The 24,690-nt window shown below is 43.2% G+C and overlaps 1 protein-coding gene across 5 annotated transcripts in view; it reads right to left on the reverse strand.

Moving 5' to 3' along the window:
• Positions 1-24,690, reverse strand: part of Ano2 (anoctamin 2) — a 345,087-nt gene that overhangs the window by 260,610 nt on the left and 59,787 nt on the right. For all 5 annotated transcript variants that reach the window (XM_063237730.1, XM_063237729.1, XM_063237731.1 and 2 more), the window contains one exon: positions 4,189-4,287. In XM_063237730.1, coding sequence (XP_063093800.1) covers positions 4,189-4,287 — 99 coding nt within the window. The remainder of the gene's footprint in view (positions 1-4,188; positions 4,288-24,690) is intronic.

Consider the following 24,690-nt stretch of genomic DNA (forward strand, 5'->3'; position numbering starts at 1 on the left):
CTGAGGAAATGAGGGATGCACATTTCTGGGAATGTATGTGAGGGTGTTACTAAAGATGACTGGGGTGTTGGACAGCCAACTAACCAATAGGTGGGAACCCTGATAGAACTAAAAATGAAACGAGGAACAATGAAACAAGGAAGAAGCCCATGGAGCCTCTCTCTCTCTCTCTCTCTCTCTCTCTCTCTCTCTCTCTCTGTCTCTCTGCTTCACCTCAGGCCTAAAAGCAACAGAACTTACTGACCATGGACTGAAACCTCTGCAACCATGAGCCAAAATAAACCTATCTTTCTTTAAGTTGTTACTGTCAGATATTTTTTTCACAGGGACAAAAAACTGGCTAATATAATGCCCTTTACATTAGAATTATACTTTATTAAGGTGTTCAGGTAAACACCTGTAGTGCCAGAAACGTGAGATGCTGAGGCAAGAGGATCACAGGTTTGAGCCAAGCCTGAACAACTTAGTGACTTAGTAAGACTCTGCATCAAAATACAAAATAAAAAAAGCCAGGGGTATACAGCTCAGTGCAAAGACTGTGGTTCCATCCCCAGTCTCAAAGAAAAAAGAAAAAAATCAGTTGTTTATTTCTGTAGATAGTATCAGCCAAGGTCCTTCATGCCCAGACTATCAAGAGGCTCAGAATGAAACCTTGTCTCCACTGTACCAAACACTGTTACATCAATTTCTATCATTTCCCAGCTCTTCCTGTTCCCCGTTATCTGATTCTTTTTTATCTTCCCTTTGTAAAAGTAATCCTTTGTATTCATTTTTTAATTGTAAATCCACCTCGTTTCGTTTTGAAAAATAGACTAAGGGGGTTGGGGATTTAGCTCAGCAGCATAAGCGCCTGACTTGAAAGCAGGCAGTTGTGAGTTCGATCCCTGGTACTGATAAAAAACAAAAAAGCTACAAAAAAAAGAAAAGAAAAATAGACTAAGATATAAAGCAAGTAAAGCCAGATTTATGAGGACAGAGACAATCATAGAACCCAAAGTCTCCACTAGCCAACTCAGGTGTCTTCCTGGACACAGGAACATTCAAGCTCTCCCTGTCATACATTGGACCAAGCACTCTGTCCACTGGCTTTCCCAGGGATTGTATTTCAGAACTCACACACAGGGCCCCAAGGACCTGCTCCTGAGGAAACAGAAATTCCCCAATACACACGCTAACAGCCACCTATGCCTGGCTCTCCACAGACTCTATGTCTGGGGTTGTGGCTACCTAGGAAAAGTAAAAGGACCAGGCCCATTTATCCCAGTGTGGCAGAAGGTAAAGAAAAGGGAAGAGTAAGAAGGAACAGTCAACCCCGTGCCGTCCATGCTGCCCTCTACACATTGCTAGGAACAGTAGTAGCAACAGTAATAACAGCAGTTAGCTGGCACTGTACCCACCTCTGCAGCAGGCATTCCACATGTACCACCACCACTGCCTACCACAGCCCCACAGTATCCATTCCTGTAATCTGGGAGGTTGGTAAGCTCAGAGCTAGCTTTCTTACAAAGACAGGATTTGCAGGAGGTTAAGAGCTCCTACTTAAACAAGCTGAATGAGCACAAGCTGAAGTCCTTACAGGCTCCCAGGGAAAGCAAACAAGACTTGCAGTATCACTCACTATTAATATTGGCTACAATGCTCTCCTAGACTGCACAAAAGTAATATTCACTCATCCAGGGCACATCACTTCTTCCAAATTTAATGGTCTCTGACTGGATTATCACGTTTTTGTTGACAAGAAAGTTTTCTTTAATAGCCTCAGATATCAGCCATTCCTGGCTCTGTCTCGTCTAAGGGATTGCGGAATGTGAAGGTTGGGTGGGGTGACCATTCACATACACAAATGCATGAGAAATGCATGGGACTGATCACCATCTAGAAGGGCCGTCTTGGGAACAAGCAGAGATGAGAAGGCATCTGCCCAACAGTACCCATTCCAAGCTTTCTGGGCTGCTCAGAGGCTTCCCAACCCCCACCCCCACCCCTTCAGCACGGATGTTGTGTGTTCTTCTCACACACTGGCTTTTCTGTTGTTGTTTTTGGAAAACAAATGCTTCCTTCCAAGATTCCTCTCCCAGTTAATATCTGTGCTCAGGACTCCACGTCCCTGGACGCATTACGATGGATTTGTCCAGATTTGAGATCTCGACTTCGTGACTTCCTCCCCATTTTCCCTGTCTCTCTGGACTCTACTGGGTTATGATCCAAGCCCACACTGGCCTGGAGGATGCTTACCTCATCTCGTGCCATGGCTCATTCTTCCTCCACATCCCCACCCCCCCTCGCCTGTAAACATGGCTTATTACCATTCAATGACTTCCCAACCCCATTAAAAAAAAGGATAAATGCCACTGGGCCCAACACTGGCCCTTCACAGTCTCATCCTCTTGCCTTACCCCTCTCGCAGTGTGAGACCAAGGGTTAACCCCCACGTCACCCATGGGATCAGACTCTCAGATTAATTTTAACAAACACATGCATCCAAACACAGCATAACAAGTAATATCCTCCTTGTCTGCTTATAACACCCCTGTGAGGTCAAGTACAAGCCACTGCATTCTGCAAATACAAAGAGGAGAGGGGCCATGTGGCTGAACCTAAGGACAGATGCCAGAATAGTCCACCTGTGTCAAATCTGGAACCCAGATTTCTGTTCTCTACTGCCTATAGGAGCACATGGCGCAGCCTCCCCTGGGCTCCCTAACCCACCACACTGAAAGGCAGGGATCAACGCAGGTGTCAACGCCTGCTCTGCAGCCTGGGTCTGTGCACTTTTCCTGTCGCCCTGTGACTTTCAACTCCCCAAGATACTGGGCTGCTCAGTAGCCCCCCATGTCTCTCAAAGACTGCACAGCAGGAGCTGTCAGTGCTGGCTGCCTCTGCAGTCAGGAAGGAAGTGGAGGGGAGGATTAGGAACTGCAAATACACATAATAATGCACAAGGAAACAGACACCATAACAAATGTCTCATTTCCACAGCAGTCGTTAGGAAGTAGATTCTAACAATCACCCTCTTTGAAAATACAGCAGGAATTAGTATGTCTAAGGAGGAAACTGAAGCTCTCAAATAGGAAACAGCATCCTCAAATCACAGTTAAACCATGCAGAACCAAGGCTAGAAGTCTATTCTAAGGCAGGAAACCCAGAGATGGGCACTTTGTAATATGACTTTGCCCAAGTCAATTGACTACAAATTCAAGATAAGTCCTGCCTATGCCACAGAAGGTAAATTACAAATGTCTAACATGTAGGGCCCCTGAGCCTTGCAGGCTCATTTGTCACTGATACAAAACTAAAATATGCTCTAAACGTCTGAGCTCATGAAAGGACAAAGCAGAGGCCAGAGGGACTAGAGTATAGAAAGTACCAGAATCAGAAGGTATCAGACAAACAAAAGGTGTGAAAGTCCAGTCGCATGTGCAAAGAACACAGAGGAAGCCTAGAGGAGGGAGGCACAAGGGAGAGAGAAAGCAAAAAGGAAAGAATTCACTGAAAATGGGTCATGTAGCCAGGAGCCTGGGAGACTGTCCATTGTTGAGGAGGAATAGAAGTCCAGAACAAAGATGGTGTCCACATTTGAGGGCAGTGGTATTAGAAATGAGAACCCTAAGACTAGGAGATGGAGAACATCACACTGCAACTGAAAGACAAAAGATTGGTGTGGTCCTTGTGGACACTTCTGGTGTGCAGCTCCCGCAAATTTATTGCTTTTTGTTAGCAACATGTTTGTGGCTAATATTCATATCTGGAAACACATTCATTTTGACCATCTTCATAAATCGATTAGAATAGAACCATCTCCCAATCATATTTGGTGCTGTTTTCTCTGTCCACTGCTGACCAAGTCAGCATGCTTGCTGTCAGTTCCTCTTGCTATATTCACTCTGATGTTGTTGGGACCCCAAGAAAAGTGGGAAAGAAAGTGTAACAGACAAATGGGAGGCTGGAACCTGGTAGTGTTTGGCTTTTCAGGAAGCCCATCACAGGCAAAGCTCTGAAGTGGAAGGCTCTCCTCCCACCCTGCTCCTCCCTGTCCCTCCCACCTCAGGGCCACATACTTTGGATCCCCTGGGAGGTGAATGTTATTATAATTCTGCAAAACCCACATCCCACTTGGCCCTATTCCCCAAAACTCTGCATCCGTCCCACCCTTGGGATGCCCAGAACCCAGGAGAAACATGGTCATACTTTCTTGGTGGGAACTTTGATCTTCAAAAATTCTGCCTCTCTGGCCAGCACCTGCCACGGGGCGTGTATCCGGACAAAGATGGATCCCTGGCTTTTACCCTGCAAGGTACAAAGAAAGAAGAAATTGAAACATTTGTAAGGACATCGTTTAAATTTCCAGTTCCCTGACTCTGAAAGCCCAGACTTGTTGCTTCAATTTCTGGCTCTTGTTCCCTTTCAGCTTCACTAAGAATCAGTTCCCACCCATACCCAATCTATTCGTTCCGTTCTAGAAGTTCTGTCATCTAAAACCATGATAAGTTAGTGCTCTCAAAATGTTTTCTCTGAAGTGGCTTCAGAAGAAAAAAATTTCATAGATTTGAAACTAAACAAATATAACGTTCATAAAATTTCATCATATTTTAGTAACCATTGGTCAGGTGAGCACTGCTACCACTGAGCAAAAAAATGTGTAACTTGTCATGTGTTTTTACTGCTCATTGTTCAAGTTTCTATTTTCATGCAACTGTCGTACTGTGTTGTAGTCCCAAATCACAACAGTGGCTTTTCTAAACCTGAGGAGTGATATAAATAATAATGCAAATAACACAACCCCAAATAACGTCAAAAACATAAATCATGACCAATGTCCAGTGTGAACACGGAACGTGAATCTTGTCCCAGGACAAGTGATTTTGCTGTATGTTGATGAAATGAAAAAATGAGAAAGGAAGGGAAGGGAAGGACATGCAGTAATAAGTAAATTACATTTTATTACTTTAGCACTCTATTTGGACTGAGTAGCGGGGTCTGTTATAAATATTTGGCAGATCACAATAGGGATTCATCCCCATTTTCAAGTAACACTTTGGTTAAACTCCCTAGAAAATTAATCACAACTACTGTGTTCAGTGAGAGGACAAAACTAGCTGATAATGTATTCTTTCACTGAGTGACACTTGGGAAGCACATAGAATCTGCACACTACAGCCTTTGGAGTAGGCTCGCACACTGGCCAAGTTGCCTTTGGCATTAAGATGAAGACACCAAGACAGAGTCCCACTTTGCTGCAGGTATTGTGCAGTACGAGAAACGAGGGGTCTCTGAACAGACGTGTGCTTTAAGTACAACGCATGGAGATTATTGCCAAAAAGGCATCGACTCTGTCTGCAGAATCAAGTGCTCCTTTTGAAAATCATTCCCTGGCTTCATTTATAGGCACCAACTTTTTTTCAGTCATCATAGTGCACTCTAGTTTTGGAGCAGTGTTGAAGGTGGCAGTGGAGACCATACTGAGCTCTGACTGTGCATTTCCAGGGTGCCTGGCAGAAAAACAGACAAGCAGGACTGTTTTCCCTCAAAGGACAAAGACTAGGCGTGGACCGACATTCCCATTATAGACTATTTCTCTTTTTAAGCGGTAGGTTCAAAATTGGTATTCAGTAATTTAAACATCTAGAATCTTGCCCCACTTCAGGGATGAAAGTTCATAATTAATAAAGTAGAATGAAGAAGAAGAAAGAAGTAATTCACAAAAAGGTCAAAATGTAGTAAGAAAGAGTCTATAATTTGCAAATTCCTAAAAATAATAATAGCTACCATGTCCTTCAGCAAGAAATCTCTTCACTTGCCATATACAGTTTTGTTTGGCATATTCAGTACTGATAGGCAAAGTCATCAGTCATGTGTCACTATTACTACACGTCATTTAAGCTTTTCTGATTTGGTTAAAATAAAGGATAAGAAAAGAAACCATCTATAAATCTGACCTGAAGCCCCAGCTCTCTACCACGGTCCCAGAAATGATGTTTTTGGTGAAAGATGGCAAGTGGTATCATCTCTCTCACTAAGATGAAATGAAGACATCATTAATTTTAATTTATTATGTTTGTCTTCATTTTTTAATCAGGACAAATGTCTTTTTAACTCTAGCTAGACTTGGTGGTTTGGGTGCATGCCAAATGTCTATTAAGTAGCTGCAGATGTTCCAAGTTTGAGGAAGGGATGGGATTGGGAAGGCAAGGGTCAAATTCCATGGCCTTGGTGGCAGGCTGCTAGCTGTCCTCTGATGGCTATTATGATTTTTTTATTTTAAATTCAGCACACAACCATTTAAAGTCAAGTGTTCATCTCCCTTGCAGTGATTTGGCCATGACAATAATTTCTGCCCAATGTGATGGCAACTAAGTGCCTTTTACCCTTCATCTCAGCCCCTGCCCAACCACCGTCTGGGACTTAGATACACACATTGTAGGCTTTGGGGTCAAAAAGACCCAACAGAGAAATGGGCAAGTGAAATGAATACATTCTTCACAGAAAAAGTAAAAATGCCAATAAATACATGAAGAATTGTTCAACATTTTTGGTCATCAGAGAAAACACGAATTAAAGCAACACTGACAATCTTAAACCAGAAAGAATGGCACCATCAAGAAATCAAATAATACAAATGCTGGCAAGGCTGCAGGGATAAAGGAATCCTTCTGTGTTGGTGGGAGTGTAAACTGTGGGAATCAATATGAACATTCCTCAAAAACCTTAAACTAGGACTGGGAATTTAGCCCAGTGGCACAAGCTCCTGCCTGACAAGTGTGAGGTTGTGAGTTCTATCTCTGGTACCAAAAGAAAAAAATTTTTTAAACTAGAAATTCTATTTGATCCACCCACTTTCCTTCTAGGTATCATCTCAAGAGAGTTAAAGACATCATATTATAGTGATCCACACATACCCATGTTTATAGCAGCACAACTCATAGTAACTGAATCTTGGGAGCAGCCTATATGCCTTTTAAAAGATGAATGGGTAGAAAATTGTAGTATTTAAACACCATGGTTTACTACTTTGCCATAAAGAAAGACAAACATAAGTCATTTGTAGGCAAATGAATGCATTTTGTGATCATAATGTTCAGTGAAACAAATCAGACACACAACTTTAAATATCACATGGTTTTTCTTATATGAGAAACCAAAGTTATAAGTAAAGAGCAAAATAAAAGATAGATAATAGGAACTAGGGCATAGATCTGCCTCAAATGGGAAAGAGATTAAGAGATGGGAGATAAAAGGAAGGGAATGGGATAAAAATGAATTAAGTTGTGTTATATACATGCATCAACTCCACACAAGGAATGCAAACATTATGTTCTGTAAATGGACAAATAAAAAAGACCTCAGATTTGAGATGGCAAAGTGTCAACAGGAAATCTGAGTTTGACTCCATGGAGCCCTGGGCTGCCTCCTTGTTATGTGCAAGATAACATTCTACCTTGTTTAGCCATTATGATTTTAGAGGCTATGTAAGTCTCACCTTACACTGAGGGATGTAAAATTGTTTCCTAATGTACAGATGTTGCTTTTCTCCAGCAAGACAAACTGCTTCTCCATTTTCCCCAAATAAAAAATAAAAGCTGGAATGCATTTTTGTGGAGCTAACATCTAGTCACCGTGTTCCTTTCATGTTGTGCAATATTGTTGCCTCTCATTTTAAAAAGGCATATGAGCTGATGTGAAATATTAGCTGGTGTAACTGACTACAACCCTTAAAGAAGAAAAGAGACACATGGAAGCCCTGAGAAGAACCATCATCAAATGGAGAGACTCCTTTTTCTAATCCAGAATTCTAAGATTAGAAGTTAATGTGTATTTGGTTAAAAAATATTTTTTCCTTCTTCTCTAAGCCCCAAGGATTTCCATTCTCCTGTGTTTCCAGATTTGGATTCTTTCAGGCATGGCAGGAAATGGAAAGACCTGGAGGCTTCCGATTCAGACAGATTAAGGTTTGAATCCTGGATTGCACAGCTGAGAATTTGAGCAAGTGACTTAACCCAAGGAGCCTCCATCTCTATACCTGAATAAGGACAAGGAGAAACATTACTAGACCATTATGGGGGTTAGAAATGCAGTGGGTAAAGGCATCTCTCGAGGCTGGGAATGTTCAATACACATCAGTCGTTACTAAGATGACTCTGCTTCTCAGCCACAGGGACAATATTTGGTTCTTTTTTTGTATCCCCAAGTGCTCAGCATAGGGCAACACCCACAGCAGATCTTCATTGTACAAAACCCATTCCCATTAAATTAAAACTGGTAATAAGTAATCCCAGTTCTTTTACTGCCTTGCATCTTTAAATTATCTACAAGATTTGCAAAATATCATTTGTGCGAGGAAGGAACTCAAGGGTTCAAAATGCTGTGCATCTCTAGAATTCAAGGGTGAGGTCAGAAAATATTATTTTCTGAAACCAGCATGAAATTTAACATAAATTGTCAGAGATTAGCCATCAGAGTAAACAATACATCCTTAAAGGAGATCTTATCAATAAATAATCGATTTGAGTGGAGGGCCTGCCAAATCTCATTAGGCAACAGAATTTTAGTCTGTGTAAAATGAGCTAAAAAATATAATGTTATTCTGTCCAGTATCAAAAGGATATCCTATGCACAGGTGTTTTTGGAGGAAAACCAAGCACATCTATGTGGGACATACAACTACTCAGGGGCAAGAATGTGATTTCCCAGGTTATGATATGTTATGAATTAAAAACTGATGGTCAACTTAACTCCAGCTGAATTAAATCAGCATGGTGCTGAGCTTAGATGTTCCACCTGAGGAAAGTCACCATCATAAATAGAGACATGGAGAAGGGGAAGCTAGGCATTGTGGGTTCTCCTATGTGTTGCTGTTTGAACCGTTGAAGGAGTTCATCATGACTAGTTTCACCAGTGTGAGTTCAACCATTGTCATCAGAGGATCTTGGGACCTTGTTGATGAGAGTGGCTGTGGTTCACTTTAGGGGAGCTCTGGTCCTTACATTGAGCATCACTTCCAGGCTCCGGAGGGAAGACATGTGCTATTTAATCTCCAAGAAAAGCTGACATGCTGGCTTTCTGGTATGTACTCAACTGTTCCTATCATTGGAGGAGCTTAGGGTCTCTGTGTCGCTGAAGATGGCTATGGTACTTTTCAGGACAGCCCTGGTGCTTGTTTTGAGCATGACTTCTCGGCTTCAGTGTAAGACCCTCAACCTATCAGCACAGCTCCTTCACCCTGCTGGCATAGATGTTCTAGCTTCCACTGCTGATCTTCAGACCTACCCAGCATGGATCCATAAAACAGACTGGTGCGAGTCCTTCGTGTGGGCTCCAGACCTCCAGTTGGACTCATGGGAGCCACTGTCATGGGCTCTAGGTTTTCATCTGGACTCATGCAGGACATTGCTGTGGGATTCAGGCCCTTGGTTGAATATTCTAGGTCTTTAGTGTCGCAGGCAGATTTCCTTCACTTTCTTGTGTTAAACTCTGGGTGACTATCATAAAACAATATTATAAATTCTGTGTCCTGATTCTAATTGTTCTCCTTGCAACCCTGACTACAACATGGTAGAACAGGAAAAAGTTTCAGCTCAATTCAAGAGTCCCACAGAACTATGCAACATCATTCACTGTGCTTCTGTTTTCAAACAGTTTACAAATTCTGTTTCTCCAGTTCTGGGTTTTGGGGAGAAGCACCTAAGAAGATTCTTGACAAAAGAAATGAATATTCCTCAGTCATAACCTGACTTTTGGGTTTATTGGTCTTTTTAAATTTATGTTGTTGTGTGGTCTCCTGAACCTATTTCCACTAAGCAAAATTAACAAATCAAGTTCACAGAATGACAAAGGCTGGTCCCCAGAATGAAGCTGGACTCTGGCCCACCAGCCAGTGTCTTATTCCAACCCACCTTCCCTTCATCTGTCACTGGCTCTCCAGCAAACCTGATGATACACACACTTTCTATGATGCCAGCACCTCTCCCTCCTCCCCAGACTCCAGCCAATTAGCTCTCCTCATGATGTCCAATTACTCTAACTAGATTCCCCACCTCAGAACCTCTTCACACTCTGTCTCTGCCATGGCAAAGGTCTCCCCTCCCCCAACAACTGCTGTGTGGATCTCAGTTTGAGCATTCCCTCCTTCCCTGACCCCAGATTACACTTAGTCTCCTGTCCTCGCCCCACAACTCCTTGCCTCCATCCTTCATCGAACACACTCATCACTCTCCTCACTGGCAAAGAACATGTCCTCAGTAGCCAGCACAGCACCTGGCAGGTAGTTAAATAGATAAATCTTAGTAAATATTCACTGTAACTTCAAGGCACGTATTCCTACTTGGTTCTGTTTGAGGGACCACTTTCTAAAACTTGGTAACCATAACCCAGAAAGTAATTGGTGGCCTTTGGGCCAAAAGAATTAAACTCAAATCAACTTTTAAGGAAATAATTTAATTATCCTCAAGTACTTTTCTGAACTTTTCTCCCACATTAACAACTAAAGTCATTAAAGTCTCTACTTGATTGTGAGCCTTATAAAGACCAAGGCACTCCTGTGGTAGCCCCAGGCCCTCCCTCCCTGGACAGAACCCTGCTCCTTATCCTGGAGGCATCGACACAAATCCAGTTGTCTTGTAAATACAGTCTGAACTAAACTGACACTGGATGTACCTAAAACACACTATCCTACAAGTTGCTAGGGGTACTGCAATAGTGAAGGAAAAGCCACGGAGGCATGCACCTGTAATCCCACCACTCTGGGAGGCTGAAGCAGGAGGTCAGCAACTTCAACAACAGCCTGAGAGGGGTCTGGGAAGACAGCAGAACAGTAAGCAGCAAACTAAAAAGTCTCTCTGAGAGAAACAGCCCAGATGCTGGAATACTGAAGCTGGTGGTGGGCAAGCCTGAAGGCCTTGGTGGGGAGATGTGAGGGCAGAAGAGATCAGTGAACCAGAGAACTACACTGGCTGGTGTGTCCAAACTCACGAAGCTGCAACTCAGCAAACTGAAGTGGTGGGTTCCCATCACTTTGACTTACCAGAGCCAGGGTCACACTGGGGTGCAGGTGCACTGAGGTCGGGGATTGGAGAGACCAATGGAGTGCAGAGCCAGTAGGGGACCTGCATTGATCTGCGGTGAGTGTTGGGAATAAAACCTTTCCACGGGAAAGGGGACAACATCGTGGAACTGGGCAGGACTGGCAGAAACAAGGTACTGCAGAGACTTCAGTCAGTTGTTCACTTCCCAGACAGGATTGGTCAGATGTGCTTGGCCTGGGGCACACCCCTGGCTGGGAACCAGTAGGGTGTCCAGACAAATTCCCTAAGTGCTGCTCACATTAAGGTGGGGTGAAGGCCTCCATGGGCTGGCTGACCCAGAGGGTCCAGCATACGCTGTCCCTATTTGCACCTCAATAGCACACTGGAGGAGGCAGGGTCACCCAGCCAGCATGCTTCAGAAGAACCAGAAACAACAACAAAAAAAAAATGGGCTGGGGCCTCCTTTATACACCTCTATGGAAGAAACAAAAATATGAGAAGAGCAAACAATAAGAAAAAGTCCCCAGCCCCAACCCTGAGAACATTGATCCAAGAAAGATAAATACAAAGAAGATTGAGGACAGCAAACTTGCAATATCAGACACGGCATCAGTGGACATAAAGAAATATCTTCAGGACATCATAGATGAGTTCAAAAGTGAAATATTTAACCAAGTAAAGCAAGATATAAATAGATTGATAAAATAAATGCTAAACACCTCTCAAGAAGACACAGATGGAAGAATGGAGGAACACAAATGAAGGAGAGAACCATTTGATGAAGAATATAAAGAAAATACAGGATACATGAAGCAGATTCAAAGAGATTACCAGGAAATTAAAAACCCCATTGAAATCTGGCAAAACTGCTTTAAAGAAACTAAGGATAGATTATCCAAACTGGAGGACAGGTCTGCAATGTGGGATTATGAAAGGAAAAACTTTTTTAAAATAACAAGGAAACAAGCAGTAACAATACAAAGGCTAGAAGATGACAAGAGAATCTATAACTTGAGAATAAAGAATGTGAATGAAGAAGCAGGGGTACAAACAAAGGAACTACAAAGACTATTCACAGAAATAATTAAGGAAAACTTCCCAAGCATTGGAAAAGGAAAAAGATGCTCAGATGTATGAGGCATGTGGAACTCCCACTAGCTACAACCAAAACAGAGCCACACCCAGGAATTAAATAATCAAGATCCCAGAAATTCAATATAAGAACATAATATTAAAAAGCTGTTAGAGATAAGAAACAAATCACCTATAAAGGAAGGCCCATCAGAGTAACAGCAGACTTCTCAACACAAACCATCAAGTCAAGAAGAGTCTGGAGTGAAATATTCCAAGCCCTGAAAGAAAATAACCTCCAGCCTAGATTGATATACCCTGACAAACTGTCTCTAGAAATTAATGGAGAAATAAGATCCTTCCAAGACAAAGAGGAACTGGGGAAATTCATGACCACCAATCCAACTCTACAGAGAATACTGCAGGGCATTCTAGAAAGAGAGAAAAGTACCAGGATTCCAGGAAAAGTGGCAGAGAGGCTTCAATGAATGGAGCAGAAAGGAGAATGAAGAAGACAAGCGAACAACTAATGGCAAACAGAGCATAACAGAAATGAGGCAGAGAAGGTTGGTTATAATCTCTAATATAGATGGCCTCGATACACTAAATTTAAAAAAAGAGAATCACAGGTAGAGTAGATCAGGAGGTAGGATCCACTGAGATGCTCTTTATAGGAAATATAATTAACCTGAAAAAGGGTATATGTACTGAAAATCAAATATGGGAAAATAATGCTCTATGGGACAGGGAGCCAGAGAGTAATAGGGGCAACTAGATCAGTATTTATGGATAGGTTGGAAAGACAGACTTTAATAGATAAAGGAATATAATTAGAGACCAGGTCTAGGAGGGAGAAGGTTTGGAACCACTTAGGTAAATATCAGCTTGTCTCCCCAAATTTAAAACCAAGGGTCTAAGTAAGACCCAAAAATACACAGTGCACCCTGGAGAAGCGAAAGGCAAGCAATTGTCTTTAAAAATACATCAGAAGATATTGTCAATAGTGTATCAAGAATTAAAACCCATATTACTCACACCACTCTGCTTAGATAGATTTTATTCTGTTCCAGTTTGTCTACTTGCATTAGATTTGAGGGCACAGACAGCTATCCCCAAAACACCAGGATATAGCACAATAATCATCTTTAATTTCCTGCTAACTTAATTTGGAGCCCTGTATGACTTATACTGCTTTATCATGGCTGATCTTAGCTAAATCTGGTTTGTTTGATTGCTGTTTGGTACCGACAGATTTTATTCAAAACTGATAATGATTGATAGTATCAAGTCTGAGCGTTTAGGCAATTACACTGAAGATGATAAGACTCACTGTGATACCCATTCTGGCTTGATTACTATCTGTTTTTGAAGTTTTATACTACATACAAAATTGTGTCTTTATTAATATTGTTATGTACTGATATATTCAATTATACTGTGTCTGATGATATAGCCAATTCTATTGAAGATAACAAGAGACAACACAGTAACCATGGTGAAACCCCTTGTACAGTGGTCTTACATGTCTTTTTTGTTTCATGTGTTTATAGGAGTATGTTTTGTTTTGTCTTGCTTTGTTTTGTTCCTCCCTTTAATATAGAAAGGATAGAAATACATGTTAAGACTCATGCATGTGTAGAACCTATAAACAGTTTATGAGAACTGATCTTATGACACATGATGAAATGAACAAATACTTTGAAGAAAAAGAGACACTAAAATACGCAGTGCTGATCCTGGAGTGTAATAATGTGAAACCCAGAAATACTATTATTCTTTGCTCAAAGTGATTTTTAGCCTGCTTGGGTTTGTTCAATCTCAACATAAATGAAGATATGGATAATTTCATGTATAAGTGTATAGTACTGATAACCATATTACTAAGTTTTTGTTGAAAAGAACTAATTGCAGTCTTGCTGTTTGAATCCCCACTTTATATCTTGAATAACTATTTGTAAGAGAACAATATGTAAGTATCAACTAGTGATTTCTTACTGTTTATTCTTTCTTTGAAAGTATGGATTATTTCTACCCATTTTCTATTTTGTTTAGTATTTCTTTAAATAAAAAATATTTTAAAGGCCAAAAAAAAAGAACCAGCCTGAGCAATATAACAATTTAGTAAGATCTTGTCTCAAAATAAAAATAAAAAAGGCTGGGATTATAACTCAATTTGAAGGTCTTGGATTCAATCCTCACTAGCATAAAAAAAATAAAACAAATGAACAAACAAAACAAAATATTAAGGGAAGGAAAGGGGCACTCTGGAAAATAAGAGAGACTCCCAGTACAAGGGTTTCTGGTGTCTACTTCTCAAGCATCAGAATGTCATGGTGCCATTCCATGTCACCTTACTGAAAACTCAAAGCTGAATGAGTTTATGGACACAAGGGAACTGCAAAGAACTGAATTGCTTTGGCCAAGGCCTCTTGAGTTGGAGAGACTGCCAAGGATACCTAATACTCCTTCAATAACAAATGAAGACCTAGACTTTACAGCTAAGCAGTAGCAGAGCCAAGGACAGAATCCAGGTCTCCTGGCACCCAGGAGGGCACCAGGGCCCATTCACACTACCCAAGGAGGAAGGCCCTCCCTTCTCCAGAGATTAGACAGCTGGAGGATGGAGCAGTGGGACAGGAAAGTAGGTAGGCCTGCACCCCTGGCCACCTCTCTCCAGAGCTCTGGCTGCTGTTCCAGGCTCCTGGTGAGACTGTGCTGATTGTTTATGTTTTGTTGTTGTTGTCCAAAGATTGCATATGGATGCACAAGACCACGTTCTCCCTCTAGAGAGACAAGAGTGAACAGGAGGCAGCCACAGCCAAACAAGGGAAACCGATACTCCACAAGCCTCCTTCCCACAGTCCTGCCAAGCCACCTCAATGTGACCCTAGAGGCCTCAGTGTACTCTGGTCCCTGGCCTTGCTGTACACTGAGAACATCAGCTTTAGCACATCGTGGCCCAAGCACAAGACTGTTGGAGGAAGGGTGGGAAGATGAATGCATAGGCGATGGAAAGACAGAGGAGAGACAGGCTTCTGTAGACTACTTTTACTTATCACATACTAGGTCACCTGAAATCAGGTGACCTAGCAAGCACAATGGCACATGATCCCACAGTGAGCATGAGACAGCCCCCAGGGAGCCTCAAACTCTGGAATTACCATGGTTGGTTGACTCACACACAATGGAGGAACTCTAGCAGGCAGCAATGAGTCTGGCTAGAGAGCCATCACCACAGACTAAGTCCCCTGGGGCCAGAGATGTCCAAACTGAGGGCAAGGACTCATCTGAGACCAGCCTCCAGCCGCTCCACTTGAGGAACACTGCCATCTATCAGTGCCATTGCCTTAACTTCCAAAGTCTCAATTTCATTGCAGCAATCAGGGCCTTTCAGCCTATGATTGGGGTCCTCTGATGGCCCATGGGCATTAAGCAGAGAGAACTCCCCATCAAAGGGACAAGAAATGACAAATTGCTCTCTTGGAGCTCCTTTGTGAGAGCAAAGGCACTGCCGCTCCAACCTCAGACTCTACAGGCCAAAGTGATGGTAGTCAATGATCAGTCCTGTCCCAGACCCATTCAAGATCAGCCACATGACCCTTCCTATGAAAAACACTTCACCTCGTCCCTAGCCAAAGACTGGGGACAGCCCAGCTAGGGTCCTTGGAAATGAAAAGCTAGCCACTCTTGCCATTTCTCTGTCACTATCCAAAGATAATAAGTGATATCTCGGTCTGTCACTATGGTGTCCACTCTGTTTATGGACTGTCCCTGCACTCCAGACAAGAGCAGCCAGGAATCACTGCTAGAAGTACAGCAGAAGATAAGAACTTGAGTGAAAGACCAGAGCAGGAATCAGACCGTCTACCATACCAAGGGCCAAGAGAACACTCTCCTCTATCCTTAAGCTACAGGGGCCCCAAGGGTTGCACAGCACCTCAAAAGGATGCACATGAACAGTCAACAATAGAGAGCAGCAAAGTGTCCCTGGGTTTCATTGTACTTTAGAAAGCCCACGGCTGGAAGAAATGGGAAACATTCTTCACCATTTAAGTCATGGAAAGGTCGTGAGTTCTAGGACCTGAAAACATGGACTTGGGGCTCAATTTGGTCACTTATCAGCTGTACTATTTTTGGTAAGCTGCCATAGCTCTCTAAAGTTAGGAAGCAGAATTAAAATAACTGAGTGATTGGTACTAACACCACTTGGAAGAGAGAAGAGTAGACTATTCAAAAATACATATGAAGATGTTAGGTACAGTCAATATGCTTATTATCTTAACTGCAGAGGTTTCACAGTTGTGTACATCTGTCAAAACACAACATGTTAGATATTTAAATATGTGCAGTTGTCTATACACTAATTCCACCTCAGTTAAGCTATTCAGGGGGAAAAGATGCACAAGAAATGTGAAATAATACCACAACTTCCACACTTCTTTTTGTTTCAAAATATATTGTGTTAAAACACATTGTGAATTTTAAATATATTTACTTTGACACCTCATATAAGTTTTAATAAATAATCAGAAATAAATATTGACTCTGTGGTACGTCAGAATCAGTTATGCACAAGGTATGGAGGAAAAAATACACTGAATGTTTAAATTAGTAAAAATTTGTAAAAGACATATTGCCATTAGTAGGACTTGAAATATTCCCCCCCACTTCAAACACACATCACATCCTTCTGGCTTTCTGAAGCAGTTCTGGAAGTGCTCTTCCATGAGCATCCTTGGTGGCGCTGTTGTGGGCTCTCTCCATGTCCTGAACCAATTCAACACATTTACCTTTCATGGTCATTTTGATTTGGGGGAAGAGCCAGAAGTCACATATTGCCAGACCCAGTGAATACAGCGGATGAGAACATACTGTCATGTTTTTACTTGACAGAAATTTTTTTATAAACTGTAAACTGCTTCAGAAAGTGGCAAAAACAATGCAATAAGTGTACAGATGCATGGAGGAGTGCTCTGAGGGAGAACAGTGGCAATTTGTCTTTTACTATAATAAATGTTATTGCACTGTATTTTTAATCACACATTTAAGTATTTTATAAACTATAAATACCATAACACCGAACGGTTAAGAGCACCACATCTCTTCCTTGGTATCCAAAGTGTGGAGCCACCCCAGGTTCCTCAGGCCACAGAACGCCTGCCGTCAACCTTGATGGGAATCCTACCAGGGGAAATCAGAGCTGAGCCTGTTGAGGCAAAAGTCCTCAGCATGGAACTGAGTAACACCAAGTGAGGTTGGAAATAAAAGAGAAAGTTTCTCGAGGGAGTTTCCAATGCTGAAATAATAGGCTGGTCAGGTCCAGTTGCCAAAAAAGAAGATGAGAGTCCATACATAGTCACTCGTGAGGCGGACAGGAAGATAGGGCTTCTCCCAGTAAAGACGGCCAGCTGGCTGACAACTGGGCTTCAGGCACACAAGGATGAGCCCCAAACAGAGAGAAGGTCATAGATAGACCATGAGGGAAAAACCATAGGAAACGTTGCCCTTTCCTATTCATCACAATGAAACTATTTTGGACACTTGACATCCTGCAAATGGAATCAGATGCTGCAGTCTCAGACGCTCAGGCCTATACACTCCTCCCATCGGCCCCACCAGGAGAGTGCTTCCCCGCCAGAGAATGGACAGCAGATGGGGAGTCTGGCTGTGCCCCTGCGCTGCTGGTTAAAAGAAACTCGGTCCTGGATGGAAAGGGGCAGTCCCAGTTTGTTTCTCTTGCTTATCATCCCCTCTAGATAACACATTAGCTTTCTCAAAAATGTCTCAGGTTGGAAAATAAAACATGGGGTCACCCTGTGTATCAAAAATGAGCACCAAAGTCAGCAGCCACCAATCCTAAGGGCAGGAAAGCCCAGGATCTCTTTCCCAATCTTCATTTCTTTGCCTGATATAAAAAATTCCCCCCTTAGAAAGAATCATTTCTGAGTTTTTAAAAACCCATCTTATTACCTCTGTAAGTACCCCTCCCTCTAATGTTCACGCCAATTCAAAATTTACATGATTCTTTGATGCTGTTGTTTTTCCTCTCCTTAGATTACTTCTATCAAACTTTCCTGTTATAAGTAACCAACTCACTCATGAAAATGTGTCCAGTCTCTTCTCAGCCAGGACTCGCCTCTTCCTTGAGGAATATCTTCACCATTTTCCTATGATTAATCACCCCAACAAATGTCAGTTCAGCATGTGTTATCAGGCAGTAACTGTGTGCTCAGAAATGGGCTAAGGGTTAAAGGTCTACAGAAGACACACAGGCCGCCACTCCATCGTACAGTCCTCAGTCTCTTTGAAACCAGATACATGATATTTAACATTTGAAGCAGAAAAATAACATCATGAGAGGGTTAGTTAATATCCAGAAAGAAAAAGACAGAATAACTAGTGATTGAGCATCCGTTTGTTATCTTCTGTTGTGCCTATCAATACTTGCCAGATTTTTCTCCAAGAGAGACATCCTCCTGGATCTCGGCCATACATTTTTTTAGTAGAACTGATCCACCACCACCAAAGTAGGCTCAATTCACTTGAAAAACCACCATGTCCATCCCCCTGACCACAGTGACTAGTTCTAGAGTATGCTAGTCTCAAAACCAATGAGACTCAAGGAAATTCTGGCCATTTTTTCTAGGGAAATTCAGCTTGCTTCTTCTGTCAGAGTCTGAGGAGAATAGTAACAATTCACTCCATAAAGGGAAGTGGCTCAACCAGTGGCTCACTGAGTACATAGCGGATGAAGTGGATCCTACAGAATTTGAGTAGAAAGATAGAGAAATAGGAATTCTTTGAAGGTCTCACTTGAGCTGCTGAATTAGGCTTCACCAGATCTGCTTCTGGGCTTCCTGATTTCATGAGCTTATAAATTCCTTTTGTTGTTTAAGCTAGTTTGAGTTGGTTTTTGGCCCACGCAACTAAGAAGTCTGGATAGCGGAGCCAGAGACAATGGCAGGGAAGAGAGGAAACTTTAGTTATACTCTGAATACTTGATGATGGGATTTGTAGATGCCAGCAGGTTGTGGGTAGCATCGAAGAGAAAAAATAGAATGAGTGCGAAGGCAGTGAGGAATGGGTACAGCAGCCTTCCTGAGGCAGAGGGGGCCGAGGGATCCCGAGGACTGACGTGACAGTCACAGCCCACTATGTCTCTGCTGCCTGAGAACCTCACAATAGTGATCTCGATGTGTCAATGCATGTTTTCACCCAGATGTAAAACACTGTCGACAAGATGCCGAACGATGAATCACCTATTCGAGAGGCCCTTGAGGAAACACCTTCCTCCAAGGGTCTCAAAGCAGAAACTGCTGCCGGCTACAATGAGACCCACACATGCACTAGTGGGCAGTGACGAGCTGGGCTGCATGCAAACAACAAAGGAAAGAACTTGCCACATTCTACAGAGTCAGGCTGTGTCTGTGTCCTGTGCAGAAGAGGCAGGCTTCTGAGGACAATGTCCTGGGCTTCCTGTTAAAACCCATTAATTCTCCATAACAGGGATCTTACACAAGGAGGCAGGATAGACTGCAAACGTCCACAAAGAAGTTATAAAACCTTCAGCAAAACTGGTTACAAGCTTTCTTCAACTGGATAACTCTCTCTCTCTCTTCAAACCAAAGTTTTCAAGAAGATTCCTGCTTGAGCTTTGGAGGGACAAGGTCCCTGCTGCCCAGTCCCCCTGGGACCCTGAGATGCTTCTGTGGCACTTTTCTACAAACCCTGGGAGCTGTACCACTCCCCTAAGAAATGGGTGGGGCCTGTAGATTGTCAGCACCCAGGAACAGCATTAACACTTAGCGAGTGAAAGAAGGGACTACAGACATGCTCTGAGCAAACATGCGTTGGTTTACTGAAAAGAACTGTGTAAGGAAAAATCATCCTCCCTAAATATATACTGTCTCACTGAGTCGTAGTGGTCCCAGACTCAGCGAGTGGATGTTGAAAAGCACAATGCTGCCCTGCAGGTCTATCAGACCTGACATAAATGCTGCTGTTCACAATCATCACAGCAGTCCACTGCCCGCATCCCACCAGACTCAGATGTGAGCAACATTACATAGCCTTTATGAATAAAGGCCATTGAAGACCTGGACTGCAGACCTGCTATTGATGAACTGAACAGGCACACTCAGAAAAAGACCTATCATTATGATAAAAATGCTAGCAGAATCACTTTATGGGCTTCCAAAAAAATATTCAGCTTAGTCCATCTTCCAACAGTGCTGTGAAAATAACCCATTAGCTCAGAGCATCTTGGACTCCAAAGGAGGCGAAGGTGGCATCTTGAAGAAGCAGGTGCAGTAAAGAAGAGCTCAGAGGGATCCTGCTGCAAATCCCATCCACCCTGTTACTTCCTCAGTGGTGCATAGAAAGGCAGCATAACTCTCCTGAACCTCAATTTCTCTTTTGGTAAAATACAGAGTTACTCACTCAGAAGTAGCAGCAACCTTGCAGAGTGTTTATAAAGATCAGCGGTAATATAAGAAAGTTACCTGGCACAGGATAGGTGCTAAAAGCGAATAACAATTAGATTCGGCAGATGCTGTCCTCTGGCCAGAGGAATTCGAATCAAGGGGGCTTGAGCAATCCAGTTCCCAGCATCCTCCCTTTTTTCCCAGAAAAACCTGGCTCCTGGGGCATTTTTCCCCTATATGAAGTGAAAGCCCAGTTTGGAACACATTCCATCTGCACAGCCAAGACAAGCTCTTCCACAGTAACGACACTGCTCACATGCACGCTGCAGCGCTGGCCCTGCCTGAGGCCACCTGTGCCTCCCTGAAGCCCCTGGTCTGGAAGAAAGAGGTGCATAACCGTGCTAATTAAATCTGCAGAAGATAACAGACTGGGAAGTCCTGCAAACAGCACCAGAGAGGATGAGGAAATAAATGAGAAGGGACCTGGGGAGTTTAGAAAATACGGGACAGGAAATAACAAAATGAGACTCAGTGTGGAAGAATGTAAGTCACTCCAACTGGGGGAAATAATCAGAAACATGGACCAGCGAGGGAGGCTGGGAAAAGGTTACAGAGCTGAGGGTGTGGAGGCAGTGAGTGGCAGACAGGTGGCATAGGAGACAAAAGTGACAGGTGAGCTGAAAGGGGAGCCCAGAAGGCTGCAGGTAAGGCAGCTAGAAGATGTTCAGGCCATGGCTGGGGCTCCTAGGTCACCCACAGCAGGGTCCATCAGTGTTCTCCAGGCCTCGATTCCCTCCCACAAGCCATGCTGCCTTCAGCCTGGAGCTCAGGTCACACCTGCGAGAAGCTTTTCTGCACGCTACAAGCTCTGCTGGTCTCCCTGTTGGCCAGCCACCACGGTGTTGGGTTTCTCTGTCTGTCTCTTCACTCTGCTTCACAGGACAGTAACCCAGTCCTGGAGTTGGGTCACTGCTAACATCCAACCCAATGCTAAACCCGTAACAGGTTTTCAATCAAAATGAGGGCTGGCAGCCTCTCAACTAACACATCCGGAAGAGTCTGTCTCTCCACCTCCTAGAAGACTTCCATCATGCTCTCTAGGCCCCAGATTCTGGCCTAGGCCACAATGTTTCATGTACAGTATTCCTCAATCAAAAGCATGCTGTGTGTTTAACCTAGACACAAAGCCAGAGGTCATTAGGGTCCAGGAAAAGAAGGACAAATAACAACCATGGCAAAAGGAGGGGACAGATGGTGGCCTCACCAGAGGGTCACTCTGCCAACCTGGCTGTGCTGCAGATGGTAGCTTCTCTTGGGCCACAATAGTTTCATCGAGGTGTCTGCCCTCCCTCAGCCAAAATCTGCAGGCTCAGTAATCATAAAAGACATAATCAGGAGGCTAAGGTGCAACCTGCATTCAGGAGATGTGGGTAGCAGCTCCCTGGCCCTGGAGAGACATCTATGTGCTATCTGGAGCCACTGTTACCTTGAGTTCCTAAGAAGACAGGTAGAAGAACCCCTTGCCCCGCAATATATATTCTGCAGTTCCCAGTAGTTGTGTGGGCTTTGAGGAATGAGGAAAGCAAATCCCAAAACATACTGCGAAGTTTCGCCTACGTTTTGGTACCAGGAACAAGAAGAAGTGAATGTAAGGAGCTAATAAATCTCAGAAAAGCCTGAGTGGTGGAGGGGGTTTTAGAGTGATTTTGCTGTAGGGCAGGATCATTTTGACCCAAGCCAACAGGACACTGGAAGAAGCCCACACCTTTCCTGCCTCTCTGAAGTCACACCATTTCAGCAATGCTGACCTCTTCAAAGAAGCGAGAAGATCAGAGGTAAGTTGGTAAGCCACAGACCAGCACTCGGGGAGGCTGAGGCAGGAAGATCTCAAGTTCAAGCCCAGCCTGAGAAACTTAATGATGTACATACAGAGATCCTACTTCTAAATGGAAAAGAAAATTTTAGTTCAAAAAAGGACTAGGAGTATCACTCAATGTGAAAGCCTTGGCTTAAATCCCAAGTACAAAGAAAGAGAAGGAGGAGGAAAGAGAGGAAGAGGAAGAGGAATAAAGACACTTCAAGTTCACAAGGACGTGAGTTTTCCCAGCACCTCAGCCTGAAAGTCTTGCTCTTCCATCATCTTGTTGTAAATACATAAGGGCTGGAAGCCTCCAGTCTCCTGGGAGGATCCAGGAGCAATCCAGCACACAGAGTCAGAGATTCCAGACCTAACTAAACTGGACTTCTTGCTATCTTTTCCTCACAATGATCCTTTGCCTACTCTCAGGTTCTAAAACTTGAAAAGATCTAAGATCCTACCAGGAGGCATCTCTCTGCTGAATGAAAAATGCATCAAATACCAGTATTTACTTGTTATTCTAACCAACATGGCCATGTCCAGTTATACAGGTCATGCACTGCACAAAAACATATATTCAAGGACACCACCTACAGAGAAGGTATATTTACTTAGTAGTATATTTACTAGGAGAACGCTCTGCAGATGATAGCAAAATACCTTGACTTAAAACAGGATCAACCTTTTAAGACAATTCTCCAAAAACGGATACAAAAGAAAGAAAGAAAGACTACAGAACCAAAAAAAATAGTAGCTTGGTAAAAGGAGTTCTTTTTATAAATGGCACAAAAATACCCTTTACCCTTTGAATCCTCTTGCCCCAGCCTTCCAAGTACAGATAAATAGCCCCATCTTGATCCTGAATGCTGACATACAAGCAGAGAGAAATGATAGGAGGATTTCGTGACTTTCTATGGCTCTAAAGAATCTTAAAAAGTGGCCTATCAGATTTTAAGCTCAAGAAGGCCAAAACTGAACTCTTCCTGGGAATATTTATGTGTCCGAAACAACCCAATAAAATAATAACTTCCTAAAGACTGAATGTTCATCTTGCTCATTGCTAAGTCTCCAGCACCTAGACACCCAGCATTGTGCCTAAAGCATAGTAAGCACTCTAAGAAGTTCACTGGAGCAGACAGAGTCAATGGAACAAGTACAGAAACAGACCCCTGGACAGCGGAAGAACCCAGGTCCTCTCCACCTTCCAGATGGAACCCTGCTGTGGCCCTGGCCAGAAGCCTCATCCTCCTCCTGAGTCTTTTGCGAGTCTCCCAGACAGCTGCAGAAATTTCTCTGAGACCAGAGAAGCTGGAATTGTACAATCTTCAGAGCTCTTTCAATTCAATCTACAATGAAGGAAATTAAAACACACACACACACACACACACACACACAAAACCCAGAAAGTACTAGGATGTCGGCCAGCTCTTACAGGTCTAGGTATAAGAGACAAGACAAAAAAGTTCTTATTACCCAGCTGCCCCCTCTCTTTGTACCCAGCTCCTTCCAGAGGTCTCCACTGGCATCTACCCATCCTCTAGCCAGGGTCTGTGTTCTGTGCCTTCTTTCTTCTGGCATGCCTGCCATTCAACCCACACCCTCACCAGGAAAGGAAGGTGTTGAATGGCCACAAGTAGCTCCCAGGGCAGCCCAGGTTTTTCTTCCCAGGAGCTACCAAATGACTGGTTTTTTTAGCGTGTGATTTTTAGCATGTGATGAGATTCATTGTTGCTACAGTATCTCACTGTGTAGCCTAAGCTGGCCTCAAATTTGAATCCTCTTGCCCCAGCCTCCCAAGTACAGATAAATGATACCATGCTCAGTTCAACCATACTGTGATAGGGCCTCCAAAGGCTCATCCCAAGTAATGACTCAAGGAAGACAGCAGGGTCCATTCAGAGATTGGCAGGAAAAGGACACAGGTCTAGGGGTTTCTCTGAAAAGACCCAAATTGCACTCCCATTGGGGGTTACACAACATTGTGAACACACCAACTTGGGTTGTATACTTCTGGAGGGAAGTTACTAGAATTAAAATACCCTGAGTTGATCATTATATGAGATCACTAAGAAGATTCAAGGTGCTGAGGTATGGGAAACACCATCCACAGGTCCCCAGAGGTATGCATGCAGCAGGCACATAGATATTTTAGTCTCCTTCAGAGACAGGACACTGTTTTCACTGAGGATTTGATTTTTCCAACATTTGGTGACCTGGGCTGGAGAGCACTCCATGCTTACATGCAAGCTGTTACCAATTACAGATGTCTATACTGCTGTCAAAATGATGAGATGCAAGAGATGCAAGAGAAGGGGTAAAA

The sequence above is a fragment of the Cavia porcellus genome, unplaced genomic scaffold (assembly GCF_034190915.1).
Source record: "Cavia porcellus strain 051 isolate PalLab524CR breed Dunkin Hartley unplaced genomic scaffold, mCavPor4.1 scaffold_27, whole genome shotgun sequence".
NCBI classification, from domain to species: Eukaryota; Metazoa; Chordata; class Mammalia; order Rodentia; family Caviidae; genus Cavia; species Cavia porcellus.